Here is a 17,591-nt window from a genome sequence, read left to right as displayed (position 1 = left end):
CTCTCTTTCAATGAGCCTGCATGTACCTCATATAGGCTTTGTAGAATGAATTGGCACATCACTGATGCTTGGATGCAAGGGTGTGAGCTACACAACATGGTGAAGAATAATTGACTCAGGTGTAATGAGCTACAGTTAATGAAACAGTCCATTCTCTTTCTGTAAGGCACACTTTTAAGTTTTAATTATTTTTTTTTTTAGGTTTATTTATTTTCTGTGTATGACTGTTTTACCTGTATGTATGCATGTATGCCACACGCATGCCCTGCCTGGTCCCCTCAGAGGTCAGAAGTGATCGTCAGATCCCCAGGATCTGGACTTAGGGAGAGTTTGTAAGCCATTGTGTGGATGCTGGGAACCAAACTCAGGTCTTCTGCAGGAAGTGCTCCTGACCACTGAGTCATCTCTCCAGCCCCCCACAGGTTGCTTTTTCTTCAAGCTGTACTTGAAATAAAATGACATGTTTTTAAAATAAAGTTATCAAAGCTTTGTCAAGGAGCACCTCAGTAAGGTTAAGCTTTGGCCATAGCTTGAAGAGTGACTAGAGACATGCCCAGTCATAGGCTGGGATCAAGCATCTAGGGAGGTTAATAGCCTATGAAGGGTGTTGAGTGGCTTCCACAGCCATATGGCCCCTTCCTAACACAAGCAGCATGTAAGACACTGCAAACCAGAGGCAAGAACTTCAGTTCATCTGGGAGCAGCTCTCTTCTGCCCCGCAGGCTGCTTATTGCAGAAACAAGGAGACCTGATGCTCCTCCTGGCTCTTTCCCATTCTGACTCTAAGTGCCTCTGAAAACTCCCCTTTGGGACACAATTAAAGGCTTGCTGCTTACAAAGCTGCCTCTTGTGTCACTTCTGTCATCTCAGGATATCCTTGGATGGCCCTACCCTGTGCTGGCCAGCTGAACTTTGAATGTTCACATTTTCTCTTCTCGAGGCATGTTTTCTGTCTGCTTCGCCATTCATTTGCTCATTGTTTGTCACATGAATATTGTGCTGGCCTAAGCTAGCCAGGGTGATAGCAGGCATTGTGAAATGGGCTGAGCAGATGGGAGCGGTGGGTTTGGGTTAAATTATTAACCAGGAATCACATGCAGAATGGAAGGAGTTTCTCAGCATCCACATTAACTGGCTGAATGGATAGCATATCAAGTTCCCTCTATAGAATGGATGTGTTATCATTTCAAAAGGTTTTCCTTTCTGCCTCTCACCGTCTCCACCATACACTGGTAAAGGGGGATTTCCATCCGTCCATTGCAATATGTCCCGGGCACATCATTAAAAATTAATTTGGAAACAGAAGAACATATCACCATGAAGTTCTGGAGTCTTGGTGAATTTAAATGTGCTTTGTGAAATAACAGTGAGGCAGCTAGAATAATTCTCCATGAAGGTTTGTCACACGCTTTCATTCTGGGAACAGTATCTCTGAGATACCACCTTTTATCTCTGTGTGTGTAAATTATATTAATTTTAGCATTTCTGTAATCTCTTGCCAAGTATGTACAAATAATTTAATTTAATTGACTTAGAAGGCTTATATTGTATGGCGTTTTTCAGATTTGCCTAATGATCCCCCAAAACATAATGGATAGATATTTCTAAGGATTTTAGATTATATTTTAACTATATATAAAGATAATGAGTAAATCTAAAGTAGTTGTGTAGTCTTCTAATTTATTTTTGAAAAGATATTTATTTTTATGTGTCTGAGTGTTTTGCCTGTGTGTGTGTGTGTGTGTGTGTGTGTGTGTGTGTGTGCTACATTCATGCAGTGTCAGAGGAGGCCAAATGAGTGAGACAGATTCCTGGAACTGGAGTTACAGACAGCTGTGAACTGCCATGTGGCTGCTAAGAACAGCCAAAGCTCTTAACCACTGAACTATCTATCTCTCTAGTCTCTATTTTTCTAATTTAGATGTTAAACTTGCTTAGTAAAAATAGCCTTAAGGATAGCAAACAGTAAAGCCACTACTTATAGATAAGGTTGGGCTGAGGAATTTTCTATTTCAGCATCTGAAGTTCCCTGAGATGTGTTATGTTTATCTTGAACTACATAACTCTAACCAGAAATGTATGTTATATATGATCTTTTTTGTTGTTGTTGATTTTTCCAGACAGGATTTCTCTGTAACAGCCCTAGCTGTCCTGGAACTTGCTCTGTAGTCCAGGCTGGCCTCAAACTCACAGAGATTTGCCTGCCTCTGCCTCCTGAGTGCTGGGATTAAAAGTGTGAGCCACCAATGCCCAGTTGAAAATGTCCCTTTTTAATCAATATTATTTAACAGTATGAAAGTTCGGGGATTGAAAAGACTTCTAATGTTCCACTGTATTTAATGTACCAAGAAGCTGGCATTTTATGAAAATGGGGATGGGAATGAAGGGAGTAGAGGCTCTGTGGGGGAGTTCTGGAAGCTTCCATGGCTTTGCTAGTGAGAAGCTTTTAGTTTTTACTTTCATCATGTAGTTTCTATCCGTCAAAATGAAAAGTTTGTATCTAAGATGAAAGAATGGGTGGTGACATAGACAAATACTGGATAGTTGGGGTCTCTGTCCTCTTCCCTCACCTACTGTGGTACTTTGGGTAGAGCCCAGACAGCTTAGTCTAAAATGCCTACCCCGACTTCCCTCCCTCAACCCTGCTTGTTTGGTTTTTTAATTCATACTTTAGGTATCTGTGACTTAAAAACATATTATACTGTTCTTAGTACTATGGAGCTAAAGTGTTTGAGATTCCAATTATGTGTGTGTACACATCGAGATACCTTGGTACCCAAGTCTGAATTTAGAATTCAGTTTCGCTTTCTATCCATACCTTATGCACGATCTGAAGGGACCTCTGGGTCGGCCTTTCTCTGCACCTCTGTTTTGACTGTGCCTGCATCTCATGCTGAAGTCAGGTGTGAAATTTTCTACTGATGACATCATATAGGAGCTCAAAAACTTTCAGATTTTGGACGCCTTCGTGTTGGAGATATTCAGAATTAAGGATAATGAGAGTGTGTATGCTGCATAGACTGATAAATGTAAGCGTTGTGAAGAAACTTAGCTGCAAATGACTTCCCGATCTCACCTTTTAGCACGGAACGTGACACACACAGGCCTTCCCTAGGGTTTTTCTTAAAGTGCCATCTAGCCCCTGGTGACAAGCAAGGGCCTTTGGGTGTGTTCTTGTCTTGTCCTATGTGTTCTTCCCTCACCATTGTCCCAAGACAATGTGCGGACCTGAGTCTAGTGACAGTACCCTCCCTTCACTTCTCCACTGAGACTGTCTGTTCCGTTGTGTCTCAGCTGTTCCTCTTATAAATAAACTAGGGGTCCTCCTACATCATTTTCATTAGGAACTTCCTGTCCACCTCCATCCTCCCAGACTTACTCATTGTTACTGCCGTTTTTATCTTTTGGGGTGCGGCTTCCTGTCTTCCCCACTGGACTGTGACCATTCTTTCCCCTGAGGCAATCAAATCTAGGGCCTTATAGCCATTCCAGGTACACACCTAACTACTGAGCTATATCTGTTGACTTTTACTTTTATGACAAGGTCTCCCTGGGTAGCCTAGGGTGACCTTGAATTCAGGGATTCTCTTGCTTCCACCAACAAATACTGGGATTATAGGCATGAGCACTAGGTAGTCATGAGTGATCCACTTTTATCCTGGACAGATATCTGACACTAATAAGTGCTTGGCATAAAACTGTTAAAAGATTGAGCAAAGCCACTGCCAAGTTTTTTAACTGATATATTGGACATACTTACCTGTGGAAGTGTTAAAAATGATGCCCTGAAGAAAATTTGTTGTGAATAAATATGTTCTCACTCCTTTGCTCAGGTTGTAATGAACTTAAACTCATAGGCTCACAAGCCCTCTGCCTCCCATGTAGCAGAAAGTAGAGGTATATATCACCATTTCTGGCTTAAAAGAAAAAAAAAAAACAACTTTATTTATTTATTTTGGGTTTTCAAGATGGGGTTTCTCTGTGTAGTCCTGGTTACGTTAGGACTCACTCTGTTGAGTAGGCTGACCTGGAACTCACAAAGGCTGCCTGCCTTTGATGGGATGAAAGGCATATGCCACCACTCGGCTAAGAAAAATCTTTAAATGTAACATTTATTACTAAGAAGATTTTATTAATGTGAAAGAAGTCAGGAAAGTTGGAACTTTATAAGTAAGGATACATATTTCACAGCACAGTAATGGAAGCAGAATTCCAAAATTCCATATTGGAATAAGCCACCAAGATTATTGGAGATTAGTGATTTAACCATTCAGCCATCACAGTTCAACCAGGATTTTTCATCCAGTGTTGCAGCAAAGGGGTTTGTTTGTTTTGTTTTGTTTTAGCTTTTTTTTTTTTTTTTTTTTGTGTGTGTGTGTGTGTGTGTGTGTGTGTGTGTGTGTGTGTGTGTAGGTGTACATGTTCTGTGTGTGGAGGCCAGAGGCCAATGTTGTATGTCTTCTACAATCACTTTTCACCTTACTTTTTCTGAGATAGATCTCCCACTGAACCAGAAGTAGCCTGGTTGGTCTGCAAGCCCCAAGGATCCTTTGTCTCTGCTTCCCCAGTGTTGAGATTATAGTGTCCACTGCTACACTTGCCCTTTTTACAGGGGAACTAGGGGATTGAACCCATGTCTTCATGCTCGTGCAGCAAGCACTTTACTGACTAAGCCAGCTCTCTAACCTGAAAACTTTTTGAGAATTAGCATTTGTAGGTATTAGAAAAAGGTGCCATATGGGTATAAACCACAGGTGGTGGGTGGGACAGTCATTCCAGGAGCTGACAGTTTAACTCTGATACAGTAGAAAAGTAGCTGCTTGCCACCAAGCCTGACAATCTGAGTTTGATTCTTGGGACCCTATGGTAGAAGGCAAGAACCAACTCCTTCCTGCACATTGTCCCGTGACCTACACTCACGCATGCACAAGCACGCACATGCATGTGCATGAACACACCACACACGCAAACACAAATACAAATTCAAAAGTAAGTGTAATTCCTTATTAAGCGTGAGGCTGCTTTGTTGATTCTGAGATTTTTATTTGTGTATTTAACAAACACAAATACTTACCATATACCAAGAACTATTACACAGAATCTATCAAAAAAAATTCTTAGGTTCTGATATTAACCCTGCCATAGTAGTGCTGTCCTTCCTTCCACTGTACCGCTGACCTAACCAAAGCCTGAATGTCTCATTGAGTGAGCTGCTCCTGTCCTGGGACAGGAGGTTGGTGGTTGCAGAATTGAGGTCTTCACTCTTGTGCTATTCGGTTAAGTTCAGAGTCTAAGATATCCCAGCTGTTTTGCTGATGCTGCTGTTAATACAGCTGTCTACAGCTGGAATAGGAAGTTCCATTAGAATCATGTATTTCCTGTTGAATGTCTAAACCAAGCAACTTCAAAATACTAGATACTTGCTTAAATAAATCATGGCGGGAAGACATGCAACTTATATGGTAGACACACGTCCCTGTTCTTAGGCTGATACATAAGAGGTAAAGGGCAAGATGGCGTTATTATTTGGGGAATGCCTTATAATAAATAAAACTTGATGGTTAATAAAATGTGTAATGCCAAAACACAACAGTGTGTTAACAGTTGACAAACCTAATAATTTATCTGGTTTATTTCTGAAGAGGATGAAGTGCCCCTGGCTCCGGACTGGAAGCCTGTCTCTTGGCCCTGAGTTTACCATTGTCTGATGTGTAACAAATAGGGGTTTATCTTCCCTAACTGTGACTACTTACCAACTAGGCAGTCTGGAGAGAGAAGGAAATGGCTCCATTCTTGCTGCAGTTCATTTTCTAAGAAGGGAAAGAGTACTTGTTTAACTAATCTTGTTGGGACGGGTTGGAGATTTGTTGTCCCCCTCCCCCACCTGTTTTGAAAATGAGAGCCAGTGGGATTTACCTTTGACTTTTGTTTATTGACATTTTCTCTTCAAGTACTTAGACCTCATTATTTTAGTGAGGACCACCCCAACTTGTTTAAAATCCACCCAGGTCCGTCCACCTCCCTTCCCATCCTCTGTTGTCTACATTGCCCAACTTTTCTTTGCCCACTGAATTTAGCACTCTCTGATCTGCCATATGATTGTTTTTTGCCTGATGAGAGAGGCGCATAGTAGGCTCTCAATACTTACCTATTTAGTGAATGTATCTGTGTCTGCATGCCGTTAGAGTGTACACAAAAAGCTCTGTGTTGTACAGCATCGAGTGTATTCAAGGTTTGCGCTCCTGAACAGTTGGAAAGCTGTCTCTGAACTTCAAAGTGACATTGAACTTGGAAAACTTGTAGATGGTGAATAGGATTGCTTCTTTATGGTACTCTATCTGTCTGTAATGCAATGCACAGAGCAAGGTCTCAGTCACTGGTAAGTCTGGAGAGGGACTTTGCTCTCAGTGAAAGACAGTTTGCAATTTGAATTGACAATTAACATCTTGGTTGTTACTCAATTGCCATCTAGCACTTTGGTGATTTTTTAAGTGAAGCTTTTGGTGTTCAAAAAGGGTGGCTAAAAGCATGAGGTGCCATCATCCCCAAGCTTTCCCTAGGGGGAGCCCCTTCTATAAACTGCTAGTCTTTCACTTAAGAGCCTTTGTTATAAAGCAAATGTTTTGAATTAGGGGATTATTACATTTTTCCATGAGTTACAAGGCTGGCCCCAAGCTATGAACTAAGAGGTCCCTTAAACAGCTCCACAGACCGTTCTGTGTGCAGGAGGGTGAGATGGGAGGTGTTTTTCCTGTGTTCCCCTCCAGTTCCTGATCTCTTGTCTTCAGTTTTTCACATCTATCTCTTTCCCATTGGGTTGCATTTTTCTAACTGTGCCTTGATTTCCCTCCAGTTACATTTGTTTTTCCTCAGTCCAGAACTTAGCACATTTGAGCTAAAGAGTATTTCAGTTAATGTTTATTTAAAACTACTACCCAGTAAAGCTGTGGTAGAACTGCTAGAACCAGGCTGTTAGGTAATTACTGCATTTAAAAGAGATTAAAGTGATTCGGGTAATGTATCTAATTTCTTCATTGGAGTGGGGAATTTAAGGGGTTTTGTTTGCTTTTTTAAGAGTTGTGCCGGCTAGATGCAAATGAGATTACACTTCCTGAGACTTTGTGCTGAGTGTAGTTAACTAGCAGGGGGTGAGAAGACAGGGCACCCTCATTTGCATAAAATGCCACTAAGTCATCTCGCAAAGCTCCCTGGTGTTTCTTTTCTAGAGCCATACTGCTTATGGAAGTTCTCTTGGTCTGGGAGGCAGAGCCTGGGGGCGTGGTTATGAAACAAAGGTTGGTTCATTTCCCCTATATCAGTTCACATCCCTTACTCCCACAGTGGGCTGAAAAGTCACAGACTCAACATGGAGTTATGTTCAGACTTACTGGATCCTGTAAAAACAAACAAACAAACAAACAACGGATCTGGATGTACACGGTGGCCTCATGAAAACTCAGGACCTATTTGTTTCATCGTGATGTGACTTCCAGAGAACAAAACCTGCCGTCTATTTGTGGACGATGTGTGAGGAGGAAATGGAATGAATGGACAGCCAGGCAGAGAGCCTGATACAGTGCTTATGCAAATGAAGACTGTGATTGGCTTTCCCTTTCCTGTTGTCACCGGCTGCTTCTAGCCTTTACAGATCAGGTTTCAGTGGGAGTTTTTCTGGTTCAAGGACTGCTAATGGTTTGTAACCACCTGACTATAAACTTGACCTCAGAGTTACAGCAGCTCAGGGAGACAGATGTTGAAGGACTGCAACCTGATGAGGAAAGTTAGAATCTGGGGCTGTGCCACCGACCTACGGGGCCCAGCTTTTAAAGTGACTTTGAATTCCGAACCTATGTAGGTGCTGCAGAAAGAAAATGGTGGTCTTCATGAACGCAAAGATTAAATCTTTCTTTAAACGTTTCAAGAAGAAAAGTAAGTTCTGGGGAGAAAGAGAGTGCTCTCTCTCTGTGTGTGTGTGTGTGTGTGTGTGTGTGTGCGCGCGCGTGCCTTTCTGAGTGCTGAAATCACAGTAAACATAATAGCCTTGAATTAATCTCCACTGTATACCAGGTCACTGCAACCCCTTGGACAGTATTATGTGACCTTATTCTGTCTTATTTATTTATGTTTGGGGTTTTAAGTGACTTCATTTCTTTTATACTTCTCAAAAGAAGTCCTTCCAGGAAGGAAGGACTTGATATACAGTGTGTGGTTTCTGGGTATTCAGCTGACTGAGTGGCTGAGGTAAAGAGTCATGTGTAATGTGTCACATAGTTGTGGTGGGGATGATCCTCTAAAGCCCCTTGGTACTCTCTGTTATGTATTACAGAGCCGGAGGACAAACTGTCTAGACGGATCAGTGACTGTCGTAAAGCAGTGAGCTTTTGTGTTGTGGCTTCATTGTGTACTTCCTGTCAGTTTAAATTTCCTTAATCTCGGTGCTTCTTCATTCCCGTGAAAATTTAATTTTCCAGTGACATGGATTTTTTTTTTCTATTAACTTATTTCAGTGTGGCTTTGTGTTGCCTTTTTGATCAGTGACATGACCTGGATAAATGTGTGGCTGGGGGTGGAGTGGGGTGAGGAGGTGTCTCTGCTAACAGATATTGGAGAACTCGACAAAGGACAGCACTGCACTCCGGGCTCATTTTCTGCATCTCTCTAGCTAGAAGCCTGTCTGTGGAGGGACTGATACAAATCTCCCCTTGGCAGGAGGCAGGTAGAGCAGGGAAGAGGCAAGGGCTCTTTCAGAGGAGCCGGTTTGTGTCTGTGCCCCGGGGCTGCTGGTACAATTACAGGGGCTCAGATGCCATCACTTGGATTTGATTTGCAATGAGCCAAGAGGGAAAGTTTCCATTTTCTGTATAAGGCAATTAAAATTTAAAAATAAATAGGCATTAGCAAAAACCATTGTAATGAATTCTGTGTGTACTTTGAGGGGCCTCTGGCTGCTTGGAGCTGTGTTCCTCTCTGAACCATACAGCAGAATGAAGTTCACGCTTTAGGATTTCATATATTAAGGCTGATGGTGTTATGAGCCATGCAGGACACTGTCCCTTATGTAAAATAGCAGGGGCCTAGTTTATATATGGCCCTTGTCAAACATTGTAATCAGAAAACAGCATTTCTGGTTTTAACTTTATGTCTAGTTCTAAGCTTTTATTACCATCGAGCAATTTATGGAGAAAGTAGCTCCTTAGTTCTTCTCAGATCTATAGACTTTTAAAATGTGGTAGCTATAGGAAAAATAACTAGTAGGGTGGGTGACAGGTATGTGGGAGCCAGGCTGAGGAAGGCACAGTTCTCCCATGGGAATAGTTCTGGGGGCTTGCTCAGGATTCCTTGTCTCTGCCCTAGTCTTGTTTTACACAGGTTATTTCATGAGCGACCTTAGCCCATTTAGGCTCTACTGTAGTCCTAGGTCCTGTGCTGTGGGGTATGTTTAGTTAACTTTAAATACATTCTGACAGAATCATTAGTCCATTTTGTTTTTCATGTTCCTTTGAGATTGTGTTTTATGATCTAGTTCCCAGGCATACGTTCTGTTGTTCTGGGCAACTGCCTGTTGTAGGGCACGGTCAGGGTAGACTTACTTCTGACTCACAGTCCTAACGTCTGCTGGCTTTACATGAGTTAGATTTACCACCTTGGGTAGATGCCCAGGCTGGAGGGTTCCTTTTACATATGTCTAGTCTTTTCTGTGCATGAGTATGTGGCAGACATGTAGACATTATTAACTCTTTGCTGCTGAATGTGTCCCACTAATACTCCAGCATAGCTTGTGTTGCTGGGAAATATGGAATAAAAGAGAGCTCAAGCCCTAGTAGGCGTGTAAGAAAATATCTTAGAGATTCATCTTAGGCTCAGTGTGTCTGTTATTTGCTTCCCACCAAGGCTTTGGACTTGTTTGGTATTGGAAAAATTGAATTGAATTAGTTTGTGTTGGATAAAGTCAATTGCATTGGACATTTAAAAAATTACTATGGAAGTATCCCGTGAAAGCATATGTGAGAGAATTTGATAGTGCAGATGGTGTTCAAACCGAATACACTAAGTTTAAAATTTTTTGCTTGTGCTAGTAACAGTGGTGGTTTAAGTTATGCAGTAGAAGAGAGATGTTTGGTCCCAACCTCATGGTGGGGAATTTGTTTCCGGTTTGTTTACTGTTGCAGCAGCATTGTACAGTTGGAAAACTTGGGTTTGCGGTGTGTGGGTAGGGAGGAATGGGAGCTCTCTGTTGATTTTGTCCATCATTCTTCTTACACAGGATCTGGAGGAGGAACTATGGTTTTGGGAAGCAGGGAGCTGAGCAAACACGTCTATGAACATACTGTGTGGTAGATGGACAATTGGCGCTTTTTCTTACAGATGCAGCCCAGTGGACTGACAAGACCACTGGAGGCTGAGATGAAATTCCACTAGAGTTAGTTCCCTTGTTCCTGGCAGGTTCTTACCTGTGGGTGTGTTAAATACCACAGTCTTATCTTTCTCTTGGGGTTTTGAAACAGGGTCTCACTCAGTATATTCCAGGCTGGCCTGGAACCCACTATGTAATTTAGACTGGCGTCGGACTTTTGACAGTCCTCCTGCCTCAGCCTCCTCAATGGTTGGGGCTAAAGGCGTGAGCGTATAACCGGTGACTGAGACCTTATCTTAATGTAACAAATTCAGGGTCAACAGCTGACATGTGTATCTGTTCCTTTTCTCTGTAGCGGTTTCCAACCTAGACGAGGAGAGTCGATGGACTGTCCACTACACAGCGCCATGGCATCAGCAGGAGAATGTTTTTCTTCCCACCACGAGACCCCCCTGTGTTGAGGACCTGCACCGCCAAGCAAAGCTCAACCTCAAATCAGTGCTGAGGGGTAAGGCAGCCATCTCTCTGGCTTGTTTGGCTTAATTGCTAATGGTTAAGAAATGACAGCATCTATTTAATCACGGTCTGTAAAAGAAGAGTCATGGACTCTGAATGTCCATGACTTGGTCCCTTTTTACTGAGTGCACATTTGCCTTCAAAGAAGCCAGTGCTGCTTAGAAACCCCTCTGAATGTGTAAATCACCAACATTAATCTAATCCAAATAAAGTAAACTTGTGCTGACTTGGGTGGGGGCATGTTGCCATTGCTCTTCAAAGCTGTTTTATGTATTGAAAGCAAATTTGTTAAAGCTAGTGCTTTTGAATGGTTTGCTCTGCGTTGCTCACATCAGAAAGTGGAGTGTGTGTGTGTGTGTGTGGGGGGGTGTTATAAGTAGACTTTGATGTGATGCTAAATAGTTGAGGTATCAGGATTTGGGTAATGCCCAGCAGGACTCTTCTGACCATGCATTCTATTGGTAGTGGCTACTAGGAAGTATAGGAGGCATGAATTCCTACAGCTAGTGCAAGACTTTTACTGTCACTAATTGTTGATGTTGAAAACAGTAAACGAGCAGTGAAAGGATCTTTGCAAAGATGAGTGGGAGGCCAGGGGATTTTTTCAAGGAAAAGGATTCCCTTTGGAAAATAGAGACTTTGTAATAAAACAGCACGCCAGAATTCTTAGCCTATGGTGGAGTGTGCCTATCAGATCTCTCTTACATTTGGAACATAAATAAATAAACCAAAGAAGTATTTGTGGTTTACTTGAAATTTAGTGAAACTGAAATTTTCTGTTATCCACTGTGGAGGACTTGAGTCTTGAACACTTCGGTCATTGATTCAAGGAGAAAGCACCGTGAGGAGCCTCTGGCTTTATAAGAATTTTTACTGATGTATCAGTCATTTACAAAGTGATTTATTATTTAATGCCTTAGCACAATGATACTAGTGCATGCCTATTAAACAGTTTATTACAATACCAGGAACTAGTCCAAGCTCACTGAATGTCTCATCTCATTTAATCTTCAGAGTTACCCTACAGTTGCTCTCACTGCATCTAGATGAAGGAGTAATTCACAAAGGCAAACTTGCCTGTCACTTCAAAGTTACTTGCAACAATCAGGACTTAAACGTGACCTCCTAAGGCCACGGGCCTCATATTGCTCTACTTTAATAGCTATTTGAATTTATACTTTGTAGTACAAATCACACCCTGAAAAATACCCAGGAAATATGCCAAAAACTGCTCTATGGGGAATGGAAAAACAAAAAACAAAACAAAACAAAACAACAACAAAAACCCAGATAATTTCTTCTTGGAAACAGATAATAATCAATAGATTTTCCATAAAATTATTGCTTTTTTGTCTTCCTTTAATTACTTTTGCATCCATCATCTATATGTGTGTCTATCAATCTATATCTACTTACCTGCCTACCTACATATATACATATGTGTGCCACAGCAAATAAGTGTATATCAGAGGGCAACTTGCTCATTTGTGGTAGTCAGTACTTCCCTTTCGCCATTTGGGTCTTAGGGAGCAAACTCAGGTCCTAAGGTTTAGTAACAAACACCTTTCCCTGCTGAACCATCTTGCCACTCCCTCGACCCTTTAATTTTTATAATGTGTAGCTTATCTTGTTTATGTCAGAGTACCTTGTTTTAGACTCTAAAACATAGGGCATTATCAGGTTCTCTTTTTCATTAAGCCAGAGTAACTTAGATGTTAAATGACTTCGATGTTAAAGGAGAAGAGCTGTTCATTTTGTTCATTTATATGGCCTTGCAGTTGTACTTTGAGCTTCATCAACTTCATGACACTGATTGCTCTGTGTACTTGAACCCAACCATTCAGTCCCCAGTGGTTCCTCTCTAGTCAACTTCAGCAGGCAACAACTCTACTTACATAGCTCTCCTGCCTCCACCAGATAATTAATGAGAAAGTGGCATGGTTCCCAGGACAAATCCTTGAGGCACTGCCTCTCTCACATGGCTCTGCCCAGCTCTGGAGTAGTCAAGCAGTGGCATGGGCTGGCTTGTAGAAAGCTCCTCCGTGAAGGTATGCGTGAGTCTGGGTATTCAGGCCCTCCTGCTTTTTGATCACTCTCCAGGAAACTGTGCCTCACTCTGGAGTTCATGTATTTTCAAGTCCCACATCAAGGGCTTTCCTTACCGTAGAAGACTGAGCATCTGTCTATGGATTCTTCAGTCCCCCACCAGAGATGTCACCACCACCAGTTCCCTCAAAACTTGAATATTATTTTGAAAAGATAATTTCGAGATAGTTTTTGAAATTGCTTTGGTACCCTCAACAATTTCATCAAAGAGATATTCCAGTCATAACATTAATAACTTTGGGAAAGTTCTGAGACTAAAGTCTGGATCTTCAAACTTATTTTTTGAGGTTTTAAACATGATTTTGTAAACTGCTGATGGATAGGATGCGACTGGAAAGAACTTCTGAATTCTTTTCTGTTCAGTATGTACTTCTGATCACTTGATTCACACAGAACTTCATGTCCAACACCCACCCCCCACCCCCACCCCCGCCATCATCTCAGCAAACAGAGCGAACTGCAAGAAGTGTATCCATTGTCTCCACACGAATAAAGAATCAGGATAGTGGGGAACACTAGTGATGTCCCTGAGTATTTCCACATATACTGTTAAGATTTGACATTGTATGAGTTATCACTTGAAGTTAATTCTCCCTGAACATTTTTTGCTCAAAAATTTAGAGAAGTAATTATCTGTAGTGTACAATCTATTTTGTTCATCCTCCTAATTTCACAGTGACCTTGTCTTTAATCTTAAAGGAGTTTCCAACATTTCTTTTTTGCTAAATGGGCAAGTGCTGTCTTGTTATCACTCAAGTACTCTTGTGAATTATTCCATCACTCTTTACAGGAGCGAAAGGTAGGCTTGCCTAGTTTTAAGGACTACAAATGGAAATGGTGAGTACTAATAGAGTAACAAATAAACACTAAGTGTAGACTTCTTAAAGTGACACGGTAGTGCTTAGTGGTCACTCTGGTGACTGAGGAAGGCACAGTTTATTGGAAAGTGTGCTATGCAAAATGTTAGATTTAAGTTGATGCCCAAGGGCAGGACATAGACACCATTAATTGATATTTGAGCATTAGTTTTGTACTTACTAGTTTGCTTGCTTGTCTGTTTACTTAATTTTTTAGACAGCATCTTGCTCTGCTGCCCGGGCTGTCCTGGCATGTTTACTCCTTCAGCTATAGCCTGCCCAGTGCTGGGATCATAAAACTGTGCCACCATGCCCAGCTCTATGCCAGGAGTGAACTGAAGTTTGAGGGTCTCCAGCATTAGGGGCTCAGTTTGCTGTCCTAACTACCCAGGCTGCTGTGTTGGTGAAGTATGGCAGGTGCACAGGGAAATCTGGGAAAGAAAAGCACCAGGAGACCCTGTCTCCTAATCTCCTTCACTCTCCCGGGTGGTCTCTTGCTCTCACACTGCAAGGAGATTGGCCTTTCTAGATGTCCAACATGCATGTTGCATACCCAGAAGCAGGTGATCCCTGGACTGTTTCACTGTACTGGAAATTTAACAGAGATCTGTTTTGCTGTGTTTTCTTGTCCCACCAGGTCCTGCCACCCTTCTCAGCCCCAAGTAAGCACACACAGAATCTATATTAATTATAAAACTGTTGGCCGATGGCTAGGGCTTCTTATTGGCTAGCATATTGACCCATTTCTGTCAATCTTAGTATTTCCATGTGGTCTTATCTTACCAGAGAACACCTGGCCAGTCCTATCTTCCCAGTCTCTACATGGAGTCTCTCTGTAGTCTCTTTCTGCCTTCCTTTCCCAGAATTCTCATCTCCTAGTCCCGCCTACCTAAACAGTGTTTTATTCACCAACCAATAAGAGAAATTCCCCATCAGAGATCATTTGTATTTATCTCTGGCCAGCTTGATGAAACAGTGGCCACATTTTTAGATCAAATATTGGTTTTGGTGACATGTCACTAATGATTTAGGTCATGATTTAGTACCATTGAAGATACATGTGTGGTAGTTTGAAAGCAAATGGCTGCCAGAGGGAGTGGCATTATTAAGAGGTATGGCCTTGTTGGAGTAGGTGTGGATTTGTTGGAGGAAGTGTGTCACTGTGGGGGTAGGCTTTGAGGTCTCTTTTCTCAGGCTTCATTCAGTGTGACAGTCAGTTGACTTCCGGTTGCCTGAAAGATGTATCAGTCTCAGCTCCAGCAACACCTCTGCCTGCACGCCACCATGCTCCCCTTCATGGTGATAATGGACTGAACCTCTGAACTCTGAGCGAGCCCCCTCAATTAAATGTTTTCTTTGGAGGCTAGGAGAGGGTGTTAGATTCCCTGGAGCTGGAGTTACAGACTGTTATAAGTCATTATGTGGGTGCTGGGAACAGATCTGTGGAGCCATCTTTCCAGCTCCTTGTTGTTTGGTTTATCAAGACATCTAGCTTACAGAGAAGAGTGAGGTTTTGACGACAGCTCTTTTATCAATGAAGAATTCACTTAACATTGCACTGAATTTCCAGAAAGTTCTACTCCTTTATCTTTGTAGCTACACGAACCTTCGTGATGCTGCTGGAGACAGCTTTGATGAAAGATATCCGCTTTATAACCACATTTCATCTGCACAGCTTTTAGCTTTCTAGAAAGTGTCCCAGTTGAGTGGGAAGGGGGAAATAAGAAGCTAGGGATTGGTACCAAGAGAGGGTCCTTGTTTGTTTCTCTAGAGTTTGCAGACTTCATTTGACAATAATGAGCATATTAAAGACTGAAATAAAGACATCATGTTTAAGTCTCCAAAAAGCTCAACTTAAGGAGAGATAAATATGGTTTCTCACAGTATGCTTAACAGACAGTTTAGTCACTGTATCTGTGTACACTGCTGCCTGAATTAGTTCACAGAGCATCTGCTGTTGGTATCAGGAATGTTCTTGTAGTCACAGTTCCTTGCTGAGAAATACATTTTAGCAGGTCAGCTTGCTCTGTGGCTACAGGTACAGGCTCGCACTTCTACCAGGTACAGAAGTGTGAGCACAGTGTGGAGAAGTGTTGAATTTGGCCCATGTGCCTTTCAAGTCAGAGTTATATTTCTTACACCTGAAAGTACAGAGTTGTAGATTTACAATGTGAGAAAGAGACCTCTTTCTTCAGATGATTGAAATAAGTCTGTGTGTTTGCATGTCAACCTGTCTAACATTCAACGTGGGATAGCTTTCTACAAATTACGGACCAGGTTTCTAATAGGGCTAGCCAGGTTTCTGCATCCAGTCTTTTCTCTGGATCTGATGAGGAAGATCAACTGTTGCATCTATCTTCTTTGGGCAGATTGGTCTCTGAGACCTCACAGATAGGCTTTGGGTCTTGGGCAGTAGATTCTTGTCCTGGAAATCCTGTGACCAGCAGCTTTGTAGGCATGGTTTTGTAGGTGTGGCTTTATAGGAATGGCTTTGTAGACATTAATTGAGCACTCATACTCTTCTCTTTTTTTTGTTTTTTTTTCCTCATTTTTAAAATAATTTATTTGTTCTCATTTTATACACATTGGTGTTTTGTCTACACGTATGGCTGTGTGACAGTGTCAGATCTTAGAGTTATAGACAGTTGTTAGCTGCCATGTGGGTGCTGGGAATTGAACTGTGGTCCTCTGAAAGAGTAGTCAGTGCTCTTAACGGCTGAGCCATCTCTGCAGCCCAAGCACTCATACTCTTAGTATATAACACATCTGCCCAGCACTGCAGGTGGGCTCCAGAGGAATGCCTGCCTACTTGTGCTAACCACATTGAGTTCTTTATCTTTTATTTTTCTTTCACTTTAAAAAAAAATTAGAACATGGGCTGGTGAGATGGCTCAGCAGTTAAGAACATTTATAGTTCTTCAAAGAGGATTTCAGTTTAGTTTCTATCACCAACATGAGGTGGCTCACAACTGACTGCAATTCCAGCTTCAAGGGATCCAACGCCTTCTTCTGGCCTCCGCCAGCACTATACTCATAGGCACCCCTCACATACTCATAATTTTTAAAATAATAAAATAATTATTTAAAAGCATAATATAATATAAAATACATAAAACAGGTACAGCTTAACAATTAATTTTAAGGCAAACATCTAAAATAACCATTCCTAAGTTAAGGAAAAAAAATAGAATACCAGGTAAAATGTAGAAGTGCCTATTCTTGTTTTCTAAGAGACGTCTGAGTCCAATGGAAAGTTCTTTAGTTACATCTATACCCCAGTCCTGACATGTATATACCGGGCATACAGTATTGGAGTTGGTTTCTTTAGTTACATAAGTTTTCCTTTTCGTTTCGTTTATGGATGTCATGGTATCTATTTTCATAAGAATAAAATGAACCTCAATATGTAAAAAAAAAAAAAAAATCTCAAAAGTACTGCCCCTCGGTGTTTGTGGAAGGAGGGTACATTTTAATTTAGTGTGGCAGCACATGGGTATGACTGAATAGAGAAAGCACAGGCCTCTTTCTGAAATGGTTGTCAGGTTTTAGTTGGTATCTTTCCTGAATGCTCTACTCCAATCATGAGCTATGGGAGGGGGAGAGAGGAATAGAACAAGGAGCAATGTAAGATGACAGGGAAAGCCATAGGCATGATGCTGTGGTTCTTTGTCATCCACGTTTCCTAGCAGCATCTGGATGACCCGTACAGTGGAAAGCTGGGAGGAACCAGTCAGCCATCTCTCCCATTCTGTAGACAC

The 17,591-nt window shown here is 41.7% G+C and overlaps 1 protein-coding gene across 4 annotated transcripts in view; it reads left to right on the top strand.

Annotated features, from left to right (window-relative positions):
* The window catches only part of Nhsl1 (NHS like 1), a 225,211-nt gene that overhangs the window by 149,789 nt on the left and 57,831 nt on the right, over positions 1-17,591 (top strand). For 3 of the 4 annotated variants that reach the window (XM_035440376.1, XM_035440375.1, XM_035440374.1), the window contains exon 2: positions 10,710-10,862. In XM_035440376.1, coding sequence (XP_035296267.1) covers positions 10,710-10,862 — 153 coding nt within the window. Of the gene's footprint in view, positions 1-7,781; positions 7,930-10,709; positions 10,863-17,591 lie in introns of those variants that run through there. The other variant, XM_027401947.2, reaches the window with a different exon arrangement.

Source organism: Cricetulus griseus, chromosome 2 (genome assembly GCF_003668045.3).
Source record: "Cricetulus griseus strain 17A/GY chromosome 2, alternate assembly CriGri-PICRH-1.0, whole genome shotgun sequence".
Classification (NCBI taxonomy): domain Eukaryota; kingdom Metazoa; phylum Chordata; class Mammalia; order Rodentia; family Cricetidae; genus Cricetulus; species Cricetulus griseus.
This window is presented reverse-complemented; position numbering and strand designations above follow the sequence as displayed.